At 40.2% G+C, this 20,727-nt stretch overlaps 5 protein-coding genes and 2 long non-coding RNA genes across 13 annotated transcripts; 4 read left to right on the forward strand and 3 right to left on the reverse strand.

Moving 5' to 3' along the window:
* The first annotated feature begins 972 nt into the window (after positions 1–972).
* LOC116918245 (IDLSRF-like peptide) lies at positions 973–6,690 on the forward strand. Of its 2 annotated transcripts, none has more exons than XM_045171521.1 (6): positions 973–1,223; positions 1,881–2,108; positions 4,486–4,585; positions 4,683–4,714; positions 5,656–5,808; positions 5,871–6,690. In XM_045171521.1, the coding sequence occupies exons 2-6, from the start codon at positions 1,934–1,936 to the stop codon at positions 6,062–6,064; spliced, it is 654 nt and encodes a 217-aa protein (XP_045027456.1). In that variant the 5' UTR covers positions 973–1,223; positions 1,881–1,933; the 3' UTR covers positions 6,065–6,690. The 2 variants fall into 2 exon arrangements, with proteins under 2 accessions (XP_045027456.1, XP_032779805.1); XM_032923914.2 differs by having other exon boundaries at positions 975–1,223; positions 1,876–2,108.
* Positions 6,326–8,308, reverse strand: LOC123470768. The gene is made up of 2 exons (XR_006644548.1): positions 8,139–8,308; positions 6,326–8,058 (listed from the first exon to the last, which is right to left on the reverse strand). It is a non-coding gene; the product is annotated as an uncharacterized LOC123470768 (long non-coding RNA).
* LOC116918243 (dual specificity protein phosphatase 10) lies at positions 8,290–11,790 on the forward strand. Its single transcript, XM_032923912.2, has 4 exons — positions 8,290–8,653; positions 8,803–9,663; positions 10,114–10,497; positions 11,103–11,790. The coding sequence occupies exons 2-4, from the start codon at positions 8,808–8,810 to the stop codon at positions 11,519–11,521; spliced, it is 1,659 nt and encodes a 552-aa protein (XP_032779803.2). The 5' UTR covers positions 8,290–8,653; positions 8,803–8,807; the 3' UTR covers positions 11,522–11,790.
* A 1,264-nt stretch (positions 11,791–13,054) lies between these two features.
* On the reverse strand, positions 13,055–13,701 carry LOC123470767. The gene is made up of 2 exons (XR_006644547.1): positions 13,500–13,701; positions 13,055–13,383 (listed from the first exon to the last, which is right to left on the reverse strand). It is a non-coding gene; the product is annotated as an uncharacterized LOC123470767 (long non-coding RNA).
* Positions 13,702–13,907: 206 nt separating this feature from the next.
* On the forward strand, positions 13,908–17,366 carry LOC116918246 (serine/threonine-protein kinase VRK1). 5 transcript variants are annotated; one of them, XM_032923917.2, is made up of 10 exons: positions 13,908–14,048; positions 14,246–14,474; positions 14,538–14,596; positions 14,663–14,732; positions 14,797–15,222; positions 15,286–15,465; positions 15,529–15,829; positions 15,920–16,171; positions 16,262–16,719; positions 16,805–17,366. In XM_032923917.2, exons 2-10 carry the CDS (start codon positions 14,309–14,311, stop codon positions 16,996–16,998), a joined length of 2,106 nt encoding a protein of 701 aa, XP_032779808.2. In that variant the 5' UTR covers positions 13,908–14,048; positions 14,246–14,308; the 3' UTR covers positions 16,999–17,366. The 5 variants fall into 5 exon arrangements, with proteins under 5 accessions (XP_032779808.2, XP_032779807.2, XP_032779811.2 ...); XM_032923916.2 differs by having other exon boundaries at positions 13,909–14,048; positions 15,923–16,171; XM_032923920.2 differs by having other exon boundaries at positions 13,951–14,048; positions 14,174–14,474.
* Positions 17,367–17,387: 21 nt separating this feature from the next.
* LOC116918248 (ATP synthase subunit s, mitochondrial) lies at positions 17,388–18,385 on the reverse strand. Of its 2 annotated transcripts, none has more exons than XM_032923922.2 (4): positions 18,256–18,385; positions 18,046–18,133; positions 17,758–17,966; positions 17,388–17,695 (listed from the first exon to the last, which is right to left on the reverse strand). In XM_032923922.2, exons 2-4 carry the CDS (start codon positions 18,129–18,131, stop codon positions 17,394–17,396), a joined length of 597 nt encoding a protein of 198 aa, XP_032779813.1. In that variant the 5' UTR covers positions 18,132–18,133; positions 18,256–18,385; the 3' UTR covers positions 17,388–17,393. The 2 variants fall into 2 exon arrangements, with proteins under 2 accessions (XP_032779813.1, XP_045027457.1); XM_045171522.1 differs by having other exon boundaries at positions 18,046–18,194; positions 18,256–18,349.
* A 252-nt stretch (positions 18,386–18,637) lies between these two features.
* Positions 18,638–20,722, forward strand: LOC116918247 (ribosome biogenesis protein NSA2 homolog). The gene is given in 6 exon segments (XM_045170464.1): positions 18,638–18,675; positions 18,996–19,830; positions 19,868–19,924; positions 19,980–20,086; positions 20,228–20,445; positions 20,507–20,722. Coding segments are annotated over 5 exon segments (1,308 nt in total). The 5' UTR covers positions 18,638–18,675; positions 18,996–19,057; the 3' UTR covers positions 20,660–20,722.
* The last annotated feature ends 5 nt before the right edge of the window (positions 20,723–20,727 follow it).

Here is a 20,727-nt window from a genome sequence, read left to right on the forward strand (position 1 = left end):
GATCTAGCCGCCAGCGTATCACCAACCGACTGATCCTAATGGGTCTGCAACATCCACCATGTCAAGTGGGAATATATAAGGTAACATGAGGCAGCCTTACCTATATACAACCTCTATCTATTTCTATAGGACAATGATGATATGACTTAAAACGGGTCAAAAGCGACGATGGCCAAAGCTCAAGTGTCACTTTGTGCAGAAAATGACGTTGATATCTTGTGATAGGTAAATCATTCACTGTATTATTCCCTTTATGCCTCTATATGTGCGTCTTTATCATTTCATTACAGGCTAGCCGTTGATTGTGCTGGAAATTCGGGAAGTGCTTTTGCTGGAGGCAAAAGTCCCAGTTTCTTTTCTTTTTTTTTACTTTATAGCCACTGGAATTCGATGTCTCCCAGGATCATAGAACAAGCCAACGGTCCACGAGAGTACCCCTTCTTCTTCTAAATGGATATCGGATATACTGTAGGAGAATGTGGAATGGAGGTGAGGCGATATATAGTAGCGAAGACGGCCACATATGTCACCGAATTGAAACGGGCCATTAAGTAGTCTATACATTGGGCCAGGTATATCTGATACGGTTGGATGCTCTCCCTCTGTATATCTGAAATTGCTCTGCACTTTATTCTATTGCAGAAAAAAAAAGGAATAAGATGCCAAAACTAATAGCAAATAATGTTGAATCATTTCCAAACTTCCGGTTTTTTAGAGACTCATTGCATCAGCAGAAAAACGGAAATTTGTCTTTACATAATCACAGTATGATGATTAATACAAGAGGATCCGTGATGTATCTCCAGTTGCCAGTCTCTTCAATTTTGATAGATGCAAGTTGCTCTCCATGACGACGTGAGCACTCGGGCACGCGCAACGCATGAAATCTTAAAAAGTAATTTTATTTTATTTATTTATTTTTCTCTACTGAAACGTCATTCGTTGAAACAGTATAGAATTGGCTGTGATCATTTTAGCAAAGACGTGCGGCAGTGGGCGGCGCGGCGGACTTGTAGTTCCGGCGCATTGCGCAGCACTACACCTGCACCACTTTGTAATAAAATGTGAGCTCCTGTCTATAAAAGGAGAGGACCAACCGAAGACGATGGTTTCTTCCATTCGTAGCTGCACGTACTGACCGAACGCCAGTCCCGCCGATTTTTTTAAAAAGAAAAATAATCTCTTGAAAATTGGAATTTTTCTACATTTTCGAATTCATCACGGTACGTAGTATCAATGTTTATGTTATTTTTAAAGGAAGGGATTCTCCAATTTTATTGCAAATTCAATAGGGACGCGTGCAATTTTACGTATGCTGATTATACTATCCTCTTTTTTTTTTTTACCTGACCTTTTACTTTCTTGTCTTACCCCTTTCTTTTATTCATTTTGTTTTTCAGTTTCTCGACGGGAAGTAGATTGTACATATTGAATAATTTTCAAATGTTCGGTAGTACGCAAGATATGTGACCCATGGGAATTTTTTTGCCCCTCCAAATCGGTTCACGATTGCTCGATGCTCTTTTTCTTCGTTTACAATTTACCTTTTATTTTTGAGAGAGTCAAAGAAGCCGCCATAACGTTTGACCTTTCTTCTCCATTTATTACTTTCCCCATGGGGCTCACATTATAGAGGATTCCCGCAAAACTTCAACTTTATCGTTCCTCAGAAAGTACAGAAAAGTCTCCTCTTTAGCTATCCATCGCCTGTTTGAATTATAATTCCATTATCTATCAAATTAGTCTGAAATAGTTTGTCGGACAGATCATTTTCTGTCCATGGACATTTTAATTATTCTTCAATTTATTTTTTAATTAGCTACGATATATACATTTATCCAATTATCTCATTGATTTTTATTTGTTATCCACCAGCTCAGCTATTCGGGTCTCCGGCTATACACATCTGACATACACAAAAGAAGGCAGAAACATGATTGCTGTAAAATTGGGCCTGATCGATTCGACGTCTTCATCATCGAGGACTCACCTGGCCTTGCGTCTCTCGCTGGCTCTACTCATGATTACCACTATGTTAGCTGGTAGTGGTGATGCTATCGACCTGATGAAATTACTCGATCAAAAACACCGAAGCTTCAAACGAGCTGGTATGTTATTTTTTTTCCCCCTTTATTCATTCTCCGTGATATTGAAACGTGTATTGCGTGAATGGTAGACAGGGACCTATTATAACAAGATAGCAGCCACGCCCAACAAGCTCGTTTCAAAACATCAAACAAGCAAAAATAATAAAGCAAAGGCACATCGAGTGTGGCTGTTATTGGGTAAAAGTTTACGATCGAACATATCCGTATACTCGAACATGCCGTTAATTAAAAAAGAAGTCCGTCTCGTCCGTGGGAGTCACGCAGCAGCTGCAGATAAAATGTATTCAAAGCTAAGTGTGTTATAACAATAAAACAGAAAGTCCTAAAACACGAACAGGTGATGAATCAAGCAAAAAAGAGACCTCTCTCCTTTGATTGATCATAAATTATAGCCGATATGAAGACTAGACTGAAATGTACAGCATAGCGTGTGCTGGACGAATCTGAGCACTTAAGAAAAAGGTCACGCGGGCGTGTCCTTTTCCTCATCCATTCACGATAAATGCATCGTTTTGAAAATATTTAGCAAACAGAAGAAGTCTATTCGTAGGAGAAAAATCCTTTTTGTAATGCGCAAAATAAATGATGCAGTTGGGGGCAATACGAGAACATTATTATACGCTTCTCTTGTTTATGTACCTCCCGCCACACTTGACACATTTATGATTAAGGATATAACGATGCGTGCTGGCATTATAACGTAACTCCGCAATATCACATGTACCTTTTTTTTAAGAAATAGAAAGAGTTAGCTAGACGGAAACATTGGAGTAGCTCGCAATATCAAATATTATGTATGCTGCGCAACGATATCTAATAACAAATCCCTTCGATATGCATACCATTTTTTTAAAATTATTATTATTATAAATTTTCTAGTGCACTTCTGTTATTGTTCAATGCGAAATAATTTTATGTGGAAAAACGAATGTTTTGCCTTCTTGAAAAAATAAGAAGTCATGCTGAAACCTAAATATATGCAGGGACCTCCCTGTTTATACAGCATTCAATCAGCGAAAATGGATCGATAATCTAACTGACGCACGTTCTGAAATTTATGCAAATCCGCGAGAGACATTTTTTTTTTTCAGTTTTTCATCGACATCGCTTCAAACAATAAGATTACGTTTGCATCTCTTTGTTATATGTGGGGAAGTGAGCAGGGCGTGGCTACCTGATGCGATCCAATCATTTGGTATTCAATTCGTTTAAACGCTCGTCACCTTTTCAGAATTTCTGTTTTTTTTTTTTTTAAGGGAATTTGTTTTCGTCGCGTAAAAGCTTCTTGACATTTTTATAAATGATTTCTATGGCCATGGTGACATTCAATATCGACTAAACACACAAGACCGCAACGCTTTTCTATGGAGCTAATATTTTGTAAAAATATTTACAAAAAAAACTAGCAGGGGGATGTCTGTAAGCTGTGCATGTCATGTGTTCTGCAATATAATCGTCCGCAAGACATAGCCGACATTTTCAATGAATTTTCTTGCGCGATTTTCACCTAACTTTTGGTGTTTCACACCTCGTGTATATTGAACGACGTAGGGATAATAGTGAAAAAGCCTTTTGATCCCCGCTGTGTCTGGCATTAATCTATCCTCCTTCCTCTACAACGTCGTGTGTCAGTCAAAAGGTTGTTATAATTCAACACCTTTTGTGTGGGGGGGGGGGGGCTCGTCGGGATCTAAAACCGTATCATAAAAAAGGCGTGACGTTCTTCAACTCCTGTCCGTGACATTTTCCTGAAACGACCCAATTGGTTAAACAGAGCGCGTGTGTGTGTGCAATGTTTTACAATGTAGTTAAAACACTGACATTATAACAGGGTAATAAATTTAACAAAGAAAAAAAATGAGGTTCATGTAGAAGGTTCTATGGAATACATGTAAGAAAAACACATCAAGGTGTGCCCTTTAAATCAAAAGAAGTTTGATTGCTATCGACCGGAAATTGAAACGAATGCGGTACACGTCTGTCATTGGGGATTCTCTTCGTTTTTCCAAGTATCTTCGCGAAACGATTTCTACATAGTAAATCTAGAGCTTTACAGCTAAAAAGAGCTCACTTTTTATTGCTTTCGCGGAATGCATCTGTATTGCATCGAAGGCTTTTACTCAGTAAATGTATTGGATCGTATTTGGGTGTCTTTCTTACGCGATCAAAGGAGATCCTTTCTCTGCAGGGAACAAGTTTTGCTTTCGTGCAAAGTTGTTAAGATTTAAAGGGACTTTCCTACACAAGTTTTGCTATTGATGAAATAATATACTTATCAGGTTTTCCTAATTGATAAGAACAAAGCTCGTAGTGTACACTCTTTACGCTCTGATTGAATTTTCCTAGATTTAATAGTGACGTTTAAATGTATTTCTAGGTGAACCGTGTCATCCGTACGAGCCGTTCAAATGCCCTGGCGATGGCGCTTGCATTTCTATCCAATATCTTTGCGACGGAGCTGCCGACTGTCCCGACGGGTAACTAAAAAGTTACTTACAAATATTATTTGCTTTGAGTCTTAATTCATACATCTTGTTGTGTATGTTATGTGGAAAAACGATCCGACTCGATTAGATACGACGAAGATCTACGCCTCTGTACTGCAGGTTAGTAGTACACGTTTTTTCTTTCTACGTAGAGAGACTATTTATTTTATAGTCTGAGTTGATAGATGTCGACAAAAAGACGTTACAAGATTACACTATCGCAATCCAAGCACGTTTCTCAGCTACCGAAACTGCAGCACTTGACCATCGACATATATCACAAACAGACACACGCAAAGCGATGCCTTTGGCTTTTTCGGCCAAAGAGTACTATGGATATACAGTGGGCGATGTGTTCTGTCTTTCAGTTTGATTTCTTCTTATTTCTCAACGTGACGGGGGCACTGTAGTTCGTGTCCTGGTTGCACAAGGAGCTTCATCATTATCATGTCAGTGTAATGTGTACACATGTTAGGCTTTATATGTGTATATAACTGGGGGAATTGGTGGCTATCGAATTAGTTCTTGATGTGTACAGCAGCAAGAATTATATTTCTATCGATTTGGTTTTCTTGGAACGTCAAACAAAAGGAAAAGCGAAACTCATTCAACTCAAGATCAAAGTCTGCTGACTTTGCATAGTTAAAAGTTAAAGGTTGGGCATGTCGTCTTGTGCGCAAATCATTACTTCGAAAAAGAAACTTCAGTTGTGATGGTATGACCTACAGTAATTGGGAGAGATGTTTGAAATAAAAAATCGGGTTTCTACTTAATGAGTAGCAAACGTCATTCGATCTCTTTACAATTTAAAGCAAAGTTTCAAAAGAACTATCAAGTATCCATTGTTAACATTGCGATTCGATCTCAAATAGTGTCATTTAATATTTTCAACTACTCTCCACTAGATGGCTCTAGTTTCATTTTCTAGTTTTAGCTAGTTTTCTCTCCTAGATGGCAGATAATAATTGTTCTCATGAAATATTCTTCGCTAGATGGCATTTTTACCAATAATGTCTCCATTAATTTTTTTTATTGTTTCTCTAAACAATCTGTCATAAAAGCCAAACGACCTCCTGTCGAAGAAACGGCCAGCTTCCTACAAGCTCTAATCACCAGCCATGGACCTGACTTCCTGGAGAAACTTTTTGGTGCTAAAGCCCGGAACGCGCTCGCTCCGCTAGGAGGTGTCGAGCGTGTCGCCATCGCCCTATCAGGTCTTATAACAATTCAATCCAAACAAGCATGTAATCTAATTACCGACATTTTCAAAAAATAGAATCGCAAACCATCGGTGATTTCGGGAGCGCACTGCGTCTAATGCGTTCCGACTTGGAACATTTGCGGTCGATTTTCGCTGGCATCCAAAGTGGCGACATGACGGCATTGGCCTCATTAGGAATTAAAGACGCCGAGCTGGGTGACGTCAAATTCTTCCTAGAGAAACTCATCAAAACTGGATTTCTCGACTAAAAGGAAAAGGAGGAGAGGGAAACGACATGGTGCCATTGGCAGAAAATATTCACTATTGACTGCGTTAAGTGAAGAAAAAATAATAATAAAAATAATTCCCATAATTCGGCCAGCAGGCAAATAAGAAAGAAAAAAAAAAGAGAAAAGATAAATAACCTCCATGTAGCACAAAAAAAAATAAGCAAATAGCCCTTCTATATAAGAATTAATGTCTTAATATTCCCTTTTTCATTGTTGGTTAATTTCAGTAGAACTTTTTCATTTAATCGCAATAGCTTTAAAAACTTTGCTGTATACATAGGTTAAAGTTTACATTTTCTGTGCTAGCGTCTATGCGCCGGATGGATTCTATGATCCAAAGTCTTCTCTACAATTATCCCACAGACACACACTAGTCGTGTTGACCTGCATCGAAACGATTACCAGGAAAATCACTTTAATTTACTTTTTTTTCTTTTAATAATTCAACGCTGGTTCGCTACTTAATTGATTTGCAACAGACATCTAGCACGGACCTGATGACGGGAGAGAAAAATAAGCTCGATGAAATGAAATATCGATTAATTATATTTACGCGAATCATGTAACCTTCTTCTTTTTCTTCTATACACACAATCATATGGCTATCCATTATCTTCCATGTTAACGTCGGAGTCCTCTAAAGATAGGATGAAAAAAAAATTGATTGTTCTGTGTCTACGTTGCATTTTAATCGAAAAAAGCAGACGACGTCGAAACGGAAAAGAACCCTGTGTTTATTCGTGATTGTTGCTGATTTTGCGACTGTGACGACGTATTCGATAAAAAAAACATCCGGGGGTTTGACAGTTCGTCTGCAATAACAAAGCAAACTTAACAATCTTATTTAATCCAATGACTCTTCTGTCTATAAACATTTAGCCTTGGGACGTCTGGGACGTTATATAGCATATTTGTATACGCTGTCTTGTTTTCTAGTCGACCATTGGATCTATAATCAGTGAAATCTGGATCGATAAGACAAGATTGAAGGTTGTGACGTCATCAATAGTTTTCCTGTAGAGGGCTTGTAAGTGGGCGGAGATAAACATTGAGGCAACTTGTTGATTTTACGTGGTAATCGAACTGATAACGATGAACACGTCATTATTTCGTATATTGTGACAATTTTCATTTCAGCATTATGATGAGTCAAATCAATTCGACCGAGACTGAAAGAAGTCATCACTGTTGAAATGGATATTCCCAGTAGACAAAGAACTTCTTTTAGTCATCACAAAAGGACAAAAAAAAAAGTGATGAAACGACGTTAGTTCGTTTCGGTTAACTGTAAAACGACAAATAGGAAATAGCATAAATCAGCCCTTAAGGAGATTGCATCAAGTCCGAGTCATTGATGTAAATCACAAGGTTTCCTTGCTGCTTGCGAGCAAAATTAGGAAACCATTCAAAAGGCACGAAAGAAAAACCAGTTATACGTTTTTTAAACTCTCAGGGACTTTGCCTGGAATAAAAAAAAGTTCTTTTTTTTTCCAATCTGGAAACGGAAATGGCAATGAGTTGAAGGAAAATCCGTTCAATTAGAGTTCCTCACATAATATTTTTGTGTATCATGATACAGCAGTAAGTAAAGGTTATCAAGGATGTGGTTCACTAAACTATCAAGGGAAATCGCAAAGCAGGAAAATTTGTTCGTGGCGAACAAAAGAGCTTTTGAAAATTCCCAGATCGAAAGCAGATCCTCCCCAATTTGAAATTGGATGCAGGTTGTAAGGGACGATTTAAAAATGAAATCGTTTCGCATTGTTTGGCAGAGCGTCCTTGTTCGACATGAACCGTAAGTGTCCTTGGAAATTCTTTTTTTCACTTTCAGTTCTGTCCTCTTGCATACACGTCTTCTATTTCAAGAGTAGTTATTCTCACATGTTTCAGTGTGACGTCAGAAAGCCCAAAAGGGGGGAATGTCCCTCCCGAAAGGGGAAGTGGGGGGTGACTCATACACGTATACAGCTGTCCTAGGAAGAAAAAAAAACTAGCCTGCGGGCATCTCCTATAAATTACAATTTTTTTAAGTTTCAAAACACCCCTCCAATACCAGATGGTTTTCATTCCGAGGTCAGAGGAAGCAGAAAAACCGTCCGTTTCTGTTCGTCCGTTTTCGATTTTTTTTTTCTTCAATTGGTCAATTTGTGCAGTGGCCGGCTCACACGGCCTGACTCATCACCGCACATACGCACATCTGTCAAACAGATATGTGTGTGGTTCATAAACACAAACCTACACAACACGTTGGCCATATCGTGTGGGATGTTGGTACATATGGCCGATAGATGGCCAACTGTCGTCTGTTACCAACCATTCGCAAAGACAAGGAACCGCGCCGCGCCGTTGTGAATCAGTCACATTGAGCACGCCGTCGAGTACGGTTACAACAACGTGAATCGTCATCAACCTGTACTTAGAATAAATCACATTATTTTCTCAAGACTTTTGTGTTTTGTGTGTTTTGGTGTTTATGTGTTGTTAAACTGACACAAGTGCACAACGTGCCCTGATTAGTCAGAAAACAAAAGGAATTTTTTGTTTGAAAAAAAAAAAGAGAAATCTAAGGTAAGAGGATGTGTCCATTTGTTTGTTATGCAAGAACAGGAAGTTGGAAGATGATGTCAGTAGTGTGCTTCCGGCGTATGTGATTCATAGAGTAGGATGTGCTACGTATCTTATTCATTCATTCTTTGAATTTGAATTTCTTCAATTAGACGCCATGTTGCCCGAGCCGACAACGCGCTTAGAACGGAGCCACTTGAGGTTGACATTCAACAGGAGTCTGAGCGAACCAGGCAGTACCGCTCCATCCAGCACTAGCTCTTCCAACTCCAACAGTCAAGACCATCACCTTCAATTGCCAATGAGTGACCAACGTCAGCATCAAAAGAGACTCTACATGCAATTGCAGCATCACCACAATCAAGTTCATTTGCATCAGCACAGCAAGGCCTGTAGCTCTTTGGGTTCGAGTTCTCAGTCATCAGTTTCATCATGCAGCACGTCGTCCTCGATCTGTTCGATCGACAAGGACGAATTAGACGAAGAACAGCCCCTGCAGCCCTTAGTTTTATTGCAACAACAGCAACAGTCACCGGCCAAACGATGCTGTCTCGGTCTTCCGCTTTCCGTGAGTCTACCGTCCAGCCCGAGCTCGGAAAGTTCGTCCTTGCAAAGAGCCGTGATGGCTAAACGGACTCGCATCTACACGGCCGACCAGTTAGCGGCTATCAAATGGTCGAACAGTACTCCTACATCGCCAACAACCGGCCAACCGGTAGTCATCGTCGATTGCCGGCCGTTTATGGCCTACAATGCGTCGCACGTCCGCGGTGCCATTAATCTCAACTGCTCGGACCGTTGGAACCGTAAGCGTCTGCAAACGGGCCGAGTGTCATTGGCCGATTTGGCCACCAGCCCCGAAGGCAAAGACCTGCTACGTCGCAGGACCGTGAAAGAAGTCATCGTCTATGACGACGGAGCTGTCGATTGCGAACGTCTTCCGCCTTCCAGCACGCTCTACATTGTCCTCTCCGCTTTGCTGGATGACCACAAGGAACCATTACTTTTAGCCGGTAAACGAAATATCTTATTCTCAACCTTGCCCTACTTTTTTCTTCTTTTTTGGCAAAGAGAAAGGGAAAGAATGTCAACCCATAAATTTAGTCAAAGAGGTTTATTTCCGTCTGCTATTAGTTTAGTATAATAGTAAAAACGGTTAGGTTCGTTCTATTCGATAAACGGAAAGAATGCGGAGGGGATAGAAAAAGTCTTTTGTCCGAGTGTGTGTGTGTGTGTGTGTGTGTCTATATAGGGTGAGGATAGGGGAGATGGTTTATTCTGAGTTCTCTCTGCGGATGACACACTCCGGAGCGATGAGAGGGGAAGTGGGGTGTGGGGAATGGATGACTCACGAGACCTAAACGCACTCACACCTCTTTTTCCTTTTCTTTACCTCTAAGCCTAGGTCTAATGTGATGGTAACTAATTAGCATTCTATTTTTCCTCTTTCCTTTCTCTCGCAGGTGGACATTCTGAATTCCAAAGACGTTATCCGCACCTTTGCGAAAGTCATCAGAACATTTCCGGCGGATCGACAAGTTCTCCTCTTTCAACTTCTTCCTGTTGTACAACAACGGCTGCCAGTAGTAGCATGGCCGTGTCGCCGGATGTGGATTCCCACCCGACCACACAGATTTTGCCCTTCCTGTACTTGGGTAACGGCAGGGACGCTTGTGATTTGAGTAAACTCGACAGGCTGGGCATTTCACGAGTGCTCAACGTCACGGCCGATTTACCCTGCGATGAGCACATCGTTTCCCGAGGCATTTTATTCAAACAATTGCCAGCCGCCGATTCCGGCCAGCAAAATTTACGACAATATTTCGACGATGCATATCAATTCATAGGTAAGAATATCATTTATGTCTACCGTTACGCTATTGTTTCGCTTTCTGACTGCACCACTCGTCGGGTTTCTCTTTTTTCTTTCACGCTTTTGACGTCACAATGACTCATAATCTGTTGACATTTGAAATGGGGCTCTTAGTTCGTGACTCACGTTGTCGAATGAAACCGTAGAAAATTGGATTTGTTGTTTAAGGCAAATCTTTTTTTGTCAAGACTTTGTTGTCACGTTTTTCATCAGCGCGTGTCATAGTAGAATTTCTAGTTTCCCTCTATTTTGTGTATTGAAAAGTATAAAGAAAAATGGGGCGGGAGTGTCATTTTGTGCTTGACTGCCTTGAGAATGAAGTGAGTGAAACGGGACCCGATTCTTTGCTATGACGCATCTCAAACGAGGCCCCGCATCGATCGGCCTTCGCGTGAGTCATCTCGTCGGTCTTACGTGTGGCTTTTTCCTATTCGTATAAGTGTCATAGCTCGGGAATTTTTTCGTTTTTTTCCTCTCTCTATCCTGGTGGGAAATAAAGAACTTTTCCTTGCCCGAAGGCTTTTTTGTGAATTACATGTTTTATTTATTTATTTACTTTTTCTCATTTTTGATTGACAGACGCAGCTCGTTGTGGTAGCGGATCGGTTTTAATCCACTGTCACGCTGGCATATCCCGTTCACCGACCATCGCCATCGCTTACCTTATGCGTCACGCCCATCTGAGTTTGGTCGAGGCGTACACGATGGTCAAGCAACGACGTCCCATCATATCGCCAAACCTCAATTTTATGGGCCAATTGTTGGAATTTGAACAAGGATTGCGATCCGATCCATCAATGGCTGCCACTAGCGAACAAGTGAATTCTTTGTCGTCTTCGTCATCGTCGGATGTGACACCATCAAGCACTTCCTCTTTGACCAATGGCGACATTAGTCCCGTCACTTCTTGCCGTCACTTACGTCATTTACCGCCTTCACGCTGGGCGGCTCGTGACCAATCTCCTTCCGAAATGGAATCATCTAGCTGTCGTGTCTAAATCATTTTTTTTTTTTCTTATCAGAAGTTTAATTTAAAATCATTTAGTTTCTTTATTTACTATTGAAAAATGTTTATTGGGGGGAAAGATCTCCCGTAAATATCTCTTAATTCTTTTTGCTTGTGTTCGTCCTTCTCTTCCCTCTTTCGATCGCCCTTTTTTTTTTTTCGTATTCAAGTCAAATTTATGATGCGTTCCTAGTCGATGCAGCTACCCGTTTTGTTTGTCCACGCGGCTGAATTTCTCAAAAAACCACAACAGTTTTAGATTTAAAAAAAAAAAACAAAAACCCGGAAATCTTTAAATTAAGATATTCATTCTGCCAACTTTGTTGTCTTCAAAACTTAGAATTTTCCCTCCCTTTTTGTTTCTTTTGAATGGCGTTGTTTCTCAGTGTGTGCCTTTCGTGATGACCCGTATTGATCTGTCTGTATTATCCGTGAAAAATATAAACAAAGAAAACAAAAAAAGTTTTCAACTTTAAAAAAAAAAAAAAAGATGAAAGAACGGTTGTCACCGTTCGGATGAGTCATCCGGCTGTGTGCTTTCGAGTGATAAGTCCCTGGGTTTACTGTGCACACCGTTATATATACTCTGTGTTATAATAGATACACGAAACCGAAAAGCAGAGGGGGACCTCTTTAACACAAGAGAAAATCTGGAACAATGGCTTCTTTCACTGATAAGGGCGGCCATGTTGGAAAGAAAAAATATGGGGATCTACTCAACCCTCATCATTATTTGGGTATTATAAATATCGGGTATTAAATGGCGTAAGAATAGAATTTCTAATGGAGGAGGGGGAAGGGAAATCAGTCAAATTTCCTACGGACGGATTGGGTTACTTCGGAGAGGACTTAAAAAAAAAAAACCCGAAGCTTTCAGCCCATCACCTGATCTATATGTAAGAAAGTTACACGCATATGACTCAGTCTACTAATTGAATTAGGGAGCGTGAAACCGTGTCATATACGGTGACTGTGAAAGGGAGGGTCAGAGAAAAGCCGTTAAGATGGATGATGACTCAGTAATCGGGAAAAACGGAAGCTGAAAAGAAGGGGAGTACAGAAAAGACGTGTGTCGATCACGTGTGTGTGTGTAGATCTATAAGCCATTGTTATGGAACACGACGCACATTGCCGGCAGTAGTCAAGGCTTTAAAAAAAAACCTCAATAGGTGACTAATCAGCAAGAAGTCCTTTCAGTACTGTTCATCCCCCCCCCCCCCTCTTCGACAACACAACAAAACTCTTCAGCTGTCTGTCAAGTAATATGTTCCCCTCACGTGACGTCAGCAGCAGCTCTTCGTTGTCGATGAGTAACGGACGCCATCGATGCGTCATCCGCTCTGATTTCCCAGAGTTCTCTCTTTTACTAGTCGTACACGCCAGAATGATTTATTCATCTGGGTCTGCATGTTGTCTATCTGCTCGAACAGCTAACCGTAGGAGGTAGATATAGTTGCTTGCATAAATAGATAAATCAGACATCCGTTTTTCTTTTAATGGTTTAACCAAACGTCTACGAAAAGGATAGAAAAACATGACTGCCGTTTATTCCAGCTGTGAATGATTATGTTCCTTTCTTTTTTCTATTAATTTTTTGAATAAATTTAACGCGCCATTTCCGGATGCAAATGATTGGTTCCTTTTCCCCAAAGGCCAAATCTTCGAGCCTTAATGTTGTATGTAGTTTTCAGGCCCCTTTTTCACACGAGGTCAGCAGCCTCCGATCCATCTGGATTCGATTGATTTATGATGACCACCAGAGAGAGAGTATTAGTCATAGTCTCCCCTTTCCGAACGTATAAGCCTCGAATGCCTGATATCGTCTGGTCATGGAGAAAAATCATCAACTCCGACCTAATCATTATTGTTATGATTATACAATTTCTCCCTGTATGGCACATCTTGTTATCAAGGAGTTAATGAAAGCAATGTCATAACAGAGAAAAAGAAAGCCGATAATGGAGTTTCACCGTCATTGATGCGTTTGGCTCAACTGACGTCAAACTTTTCGATAATAAATTGTTGTATATGAAAAACAGTTTTGAAAGCCTTGGGTGGAGTAAAAAAAAAAACTTTTGCGTCAGCACATGCACTTTACTGAACATAAATAACAAATATTCAAAATGTGTTTAAGACGTTAATAGCCCTCGCTACTCGGCAAAAGCACTTCTGATTAACATAGAAATGGTGCGTCTGCTTTTAGTCCGCGCGCGACACGAGATGTCACCCGATTCTTTCCGCCTTCACCATGCTTTTCAGTTTTCATGCAAAAATTAAAATTCAATTTAGCCTAGTTTGTGTTCCAAAGTAAACTTTGTTGGGCTGTTTGACGCAGACTATTAAAATGTTTTAAAAAGAACAAACGTCGAATTGTCGAGACTTTTTCCCGGGGAGAAAACAAGCGCCACCGCAAAAACATCTGCAATGGCAATGCCGCTAGGCAAACAATCAAAATGGCGGATGTGTAATTCAAATTGGGAAAAACATAACCGTCGGACGTGATAAATTCTTTGGCAATAGTAAGAAATTCCGTACTTTTAGCGTAGTTTTATTCATGTAAAGGTTTTATCGTTAAAATAAAAACAAGGTATCAAAAGTGTTTTAAGGTATCAAAAATGTTTTAAAGTCAATTGTCTGTTGCTAGGTGTGAGAAAAAAGAGTGTTGCTGTTCTCTTTTACTGTTCTTCAGTAATAGTTTTTCTTCCTGAATTTTAAGTTATTCGGATGTCCTGCATACGTTGAACGGATCTTATGACCACATTGAAACATATTGTCAAAGATGCCCCCAAAAGCTGCAGTTGCACGGCCTGCTGCCAAAAAGAAGGCACCCATCCACAAGCTGCCAGACCCTATCAGGGATGGGGAGATTGTTCGTGATATTCAGAAAAGGGAATGGAGGCTCGGGAAATCTATAGGAGTTGGAGGCTTTGGTGAAATTTATGCAGGTATTGCAGGTTTTATTCGTTACTGGAAAACTTCACGTGAAAACGTTCTTTGAATTTTGACAGCGTCAGATAAAATTGATAAACCAGTTTCTGCTGCAGACGCACAATATGTGATAAAAATTGTAAGTTATTTGGTAGTGTCTCTTCATATTGTTGTGTTCTTAATTCATATTAAATGCCACATGCAGGAACCTCATTCCAATGGACCATTATTTGTGGAAATGAATTTTTACATGAGAGTAGCTAAAGCAGATCTGAGTAAGTTAACTAATCCAGTTTCTTCTAAAACACCTTACTGATTAAAGAGTATTCTTTTTATTAGTTGATGAGTGGATCACTTCTCGAAAACTCAAGTTTCTGGGTATGCCCCGTTTTATCGGATCGGGCTCTCATTTATACAAAGGAGAAAAATATCGTTTCATGGTGATGCAGCGCTTTGGTACAGACGTTCAAAAACTATTTGACGCCAATCAGCGCCATTTCCCTCTAAACACCATTCTTAACCTGGCAATGAGGATCATCGACGTTCTGGAATATATACATGCCAAACAATATGTTCATGCTGACATCAAAGGTTCCAACCTGCTATTGGGATTCGGAAAGGGGGGTGAGAATCAAGTATGGCTCGTCGATTTTGGTCTCGCCTGTCGTTACATTATCGACGGGGTACACAAAGAATACAGACCTGACTTGAGAAAAGCCCATAATGGCACTATAGAATTCACAAGTCGTGATGCCCATATCGGAGGTAAGTTTCAGAAGTAATAGATAATCTTTGGCTCTGCATTCGATTTCTCTATTTTCTTGATAGCTAACGGGCGTCGGGGAGATTTTGAAATTCTTGGTTACAACATGCTGCAATGGATGTGTGGCCGTCTTCCCTGGGAAAGTAATCTGACTGATCCAGAATACGTCGCCAGTCAGAAGAATAAATATATGTCGGATATTCCGTTGCTCATTAACGCATGCTTTCCAGCAAAAAATGCACCAGGTAAAAATGACAAGGTTTTCTTCTCGCCATTGCGATAAATTTTACCTTTTTAAAAAAAAACAGCCGTTATGGGAAAATTCTTGGAAATGGTGGCACAGCTGAAATTCGACGAGAAACCAAATTATGACAAGTTTAGGCAGTTACTACGTCAAGGTTTGAAGGACGGTGGCTTCCCAGACAATGGGGCTCTCGTGTTTCCCAACATGAATAAAAGACCCAATAGTATCGCACGCATTTCACCCAAGAAACGCTCCGTTCCTGCAACACCTTTGGATGATGAGGCAGAGAATAGCCCTGTGAAACAAAAAGCAAAAACAAGTATTAAAAAGAGTCGAGAACCCTGCTCGCCTAAACTTACGAATCGGTAGTAGATTTTACCTTATCTTATCATTTAACGTCATCTTCTTTTGATGAAGTGTTACAACACAAAATGATAATAATTTCTTTTCCTAAGTAGGACTACTCGACGGGCGAATTTGTCACCAGACTGCGATACGACAGATTCCAGCAGCCTCAGCGGCACCATGTTGGGTGTTGTTCCCAAAAAGAGATCGACTGAAAAGAAAGGGCTCCCCAAAGATTCACCTGCCAAGCTAGACACATCACTTTGTAATCCTACGCCAGCAATGCTTGCCATTTTGGCCCGGATGCGTAGCAAGGAGGAGACTGCCGCTGCAGCCATCCCCTCGAAAAGGAAACAAGCCAGGTATAAATGAATGTTTTTGTCTTTCGACACATTTCTTACGGGTAATAAATATACGATTGACTTGCAATCTTTTGTCTTTGATTTTAAAAGGCTGGACAGTCGCTCGTGTAGCCCCATCGATCTCGATTCCAGTTCGATTCTAACACCCGCAATGGAAGAAGTAATTCGCGTGAGGGAAGTACGTAAAAGTATGGAACAGAGTGGCCATTTTTTCACGCCAATTTGCAGTCCAATGACGGAATCTGCCAACAGTGCAGCATCTGGTGGTCATTTTCCATTTCCGTCCTCTACGCCACGAAATCTGGATTTGTACATGACCCTTGATTGCACTCCGGAAGAGGAACCTCGAAGAAAAAAGAGCGATGGAAGTGGAGGCGGTAAAGCTTCCAGTACTCGAAAGTCTCCCCGTACTCAGGTCACAAGGAACAAACATCAGGATTCGGTCATTTTGGACGACTCGATGGCGTCATCTGTAAATTCCAGCACTGCCGGTGAATCGTCAACCTCCGTCACGCCAGATAACAATAAACGACGCGTTGTGTTTAGACGTAAAAACATTTCCATTTCTAATTGACTGCTCTTAAAGTTGTAACCTGAACTAATATTATCGTTATTCTTCGATATTTTATTCAGGTAATAAAGAAATGGTCGAAATGACCTCTGCTGCTACACAAACGTCGCCAGGTGTTTTAAAACTTCCGACTATTCAACGTAGTCGTTACGCCCTTAGATCGGCTCAATCGCCTCTAAGCACTCCAGGAGGGTTCCGCCCTCCACCGCAAGTGATCGAGCTTAGTCCTGATATGTTCCGTGACGGTAGTCCATGATTAACCGAATACTTTACATTTTCCTTCTTCACATTATGTGTTAAGGCACTTTTTTTCCCTTGTCCTCGTCTCGGAATTTTAATTATTTAAATTAATCTTAAGTCGAATTGCAACTCTTTTTCTTCCTGATTTTAGTGATACTTTGAGATGTGAGCGTATAGCTACTACCCCAAGTAGGGCCTATACTCTAATCTCCTACTATATATTCGAATTTTCTTCAACGTTTATGTGTAGAACAGAACATATAACAAACAGGTTATTCACTATATAAACGAGTAGCCTTGCCTTGTTTAATGTATCGATGTAGTTACGCGAGTCTCGTTTTAATTTTGAGCGGAAACTAATAAAGACTAAATCGTTCAACACTCGCTAACTTTTTCTACCAATGATAGCGTTCAATCTTTTTTAATTTCGCTAACGCTGGCATAAGGAAATTCGACATCACAAAGCGGAAGAGCCGAATGCAAGAACTGCACGCACTCTTCTTTGTTACGAACTTCTGGTAAATCATAAAGAAGCAAATGGCGTAAATTAGAGAGATGTGACAAGGATTTAACTCCTGAATCATCAATGTCTCCACAGCTGCTCAGCTGGAGTTCTTCTAATGTATCTTTGATTGCAGCAAGCATAGGAAGAGCCTCATTGTCCAAATAGTTGCATTGATGGAGGATCAGCTTCTTGACATGCTTAAGTCCTCCTGGATTAAAGGAACATTATTCCAGCACAAATTTGAAGATTACTTACATGATCTAATCATACTCAGGTGGGGAAATCCAACTGACATGATACACGAGCCTGTAGCATCAATTTCTTCAATGAATAAACTTTTATAACCTCCAGGAGGCAAACTGTTGTAGTCTGTAAGGATCGAGTCCCTATCCTTCCATCTTACACCTGCTCCGCAGCGAAGCAACCATTCAGCTGCAGCTCTATCTGGCCCAACCTCCTTGATTCTGGAATCATCTACTCTGCAACAAATGGAGAATTCACAATGTATACTCTGGTTAACTACTTTCTAACACTTTAATGATAATATGTTATAGCTACTTGTTAGTGATCATGTTAAGCCATCCCCAAAACGTTCGCCTGGATTGGCTTTGTCCCAGGTTTCTCAAAGCTAAGAGTTTCACCATTTCTGCATAAAACAAACGAACATTTTAAACGGAAATACAAGATTCATTCCGTCATTCCCATAGCTATAATTTATTAAAACAAGATAGTTATTAATAAAGTCAAGCAGAAGTTCTGTTTCGTTACTTTTATTTTTTGTTTAAAAATATGGCTACATAAAATAGTTTTTCTCGACGTTTCTTCGCATTGCTTAGGGAGTTACTGATTTGCGAAGTTGCGAATTGTTGTTTACAAATTTACCGGCAAACACTACGCCATCTGGCATCCCTTCTATGACTTTGGTAAAACATAAAAGATGTAAAAAATAGAATTCATTTAAAATTAAGCGAATCTACTTCAAAAAAGGTATAATATTTTACTGAGGACTATATAGTTCATTATCTTTTTCGTTTACATTATTATGTAATTTTTTAATATTATATCGTGAATTTTACTTTGCTTCTTTGGAGGAAGTCGCAACGTTGCCGGAATGCTTCTTCTTCTTTCTATTCTCCATTTTCCATCCTTTCAAGTCTCGAGCTGTTAGTGGGGAGTGTACTACCGCAGGTGAGTTCTCGGTTTTTGTTTTGTATAATGTTTTTTCCTTATTGTTTATTTCGATCGCATACATTACTATGGTGTTGTTAAGTTGATTATGCTGAGTTAGTTTTTACTTTTAATTGTGTGATAAGTTATTAGCGTTATTATTGCGATTGTCGGCCATCGGCAGCAACGTGGTGCTTGTCGCCATTTTGACATTTTTAAAGGTTTAGTATAAGACGGGCATCCTTTTTACCTTAGCTCATTCACATTACAAGATGGTCAGACAACGCACCCTAATACATGCATAGTTCATGTAATTGAAGTTTTACCCCCTGTATTTTCAGGGTAAACTGTTGTCTGACCAGCTTTAGTTTCGCAAACACAAAGTTCTCCCTCTACCACCACCATGCCACAGAATGAGCACATTGAGCTGTTCCAAAAGCGGTATGGCTTCCGTATGGATTATCAAGAGCGACAGCGAAAGAAGAAGGCCAGGGAACATAAATTACAATCAAAGATGGCCCAGAAGCTGATTGGTATCAAAGGCAAAATCTTTGCGAAGAAACGTTACTCTGAAAAAGTACAGCTCAAGAGGACTATCAAGGCACATGAAGAAAAGAAGACTCGTAAGAAGGATGAAGGGAAAGTTCCTGAAGGAGCCATGCCTGCATACTTGCTGGATCGTGAGAATACCTCTCAAGCAAAATTACTGTCTTCCATGGTGAAGCAGAAGCGAAAGGAGAAGGCAGGCAAATGGGATGTCCCTCTACCTAAAGTTCGTGCCCAATCGGAAGCTGAAGTATTTCGAGTTTTGAAGACCGGCAAAAGCAGGAGAAAGGGCTGGAAGAGGCTGGTCACAAAAGTTTGCTTTGTTGGTGAAGGGTTCACTCGTAAGCCTCCGAAGTACGAACGTTTTGTCCGACCAATGGCACTTCGATTCAAAAAGGCTCATGTCACTCATCCTGAGTTAAAAGCAACTTTTTGTCTCCCAATTGTTGGTGTGAAAAAGAATCCCTCTTCACCTATGTACACATCTCTAGGTGTCATAACAAAGGGAACAATAATTGAGGTCAATGTTTCTGAACTTGGGCTTGTCACCCAAGGTGGTAAAGTTGTGTGGGGCAAATATGCTCAAGTGACAAATAACCCCGAAAACGACGGATGTATCAACGCTATCTTGCTCGTCTGATTATAATACACTTGAATTTTCGTTTAGATTGCGTTCTAGCTTAAAATTTAGATAATCTAGGTATTTAATATTGTTTAATATTTTCCATAATCATTTTATTCTTTTATTTATTTTAGCCGAGGTGTATGTTGTAAAACTCCAGGATGCAGATCTTCGTTAAAACCCTAACGGGTAAAACCATTACCCTTGAAGTTGAGCCTTCTGACACCATCGAAAATGTCAAAGCAAAGATTCAGGATAAGGAAGGTGAGACCTGGCTTAAAATTTAATATAGTATGGTAGTTGATTTGGTGATCTTATTAATCCAGATATATTTTGGGTGTTGATGTTTTTCAAGGCATACATGTCATTGGTCTGAGTAAATTTTTAAACCTATTTTCTTTCTAGGTATCCCACCTGATCAGCAGAGATTGATCTTTGCCGGCAAACAGTTGGAGGATGGTCGTACTTTGTCCGATTACAATATCCAAAAGGAATCCACCTTACATTTGGTGCTCCGCCTTCGTGGTGGTGCCAAGAAGCGCAAGAAGAAGAATTACACCACTCCTAAGAAGAACAAGCATAAGCACAAGAAAGTCAAGTTAGCTGTTCTTAAATACTACAAGGTAATTAGTATCATTTTTTTTATGGTTAAAATAACTGGTTCACGAGATTTCTTTCATTTAGGTCGATGAAAATGGAAAAATCAACCGACTTCGCCGAGAATGCCCCGGCGAGAAATGTGGCGCTGGTGTTTTCATGGCCGCCCACAAGGATCGCCAATATTGCGGCAAATGCGCCAAAACCTTTGTTTTCAATGCGCCCGAGTCCGATGAATGAGCGATAGATAGTGTTTGTACGCCGTTGTGAAGTTGAAAATACACTATGGCTGTGCAAAAATGACTTGT

The sequence above is a fragment of the Daphnia magna genome, linkage group LG3, assembly GCF_020631705.1.
Source record: "Daphnia magna isolate NIES linkage group LG3, ASM2063170v1.1, whole genome shotgun sequence".
Taxonomy (NCBI): Eukaryota; Metazoa; Arthropoda; class Branchiopoda; order Diplostraca; family Daphniidae; genus Daphnia; species Daphnia magna.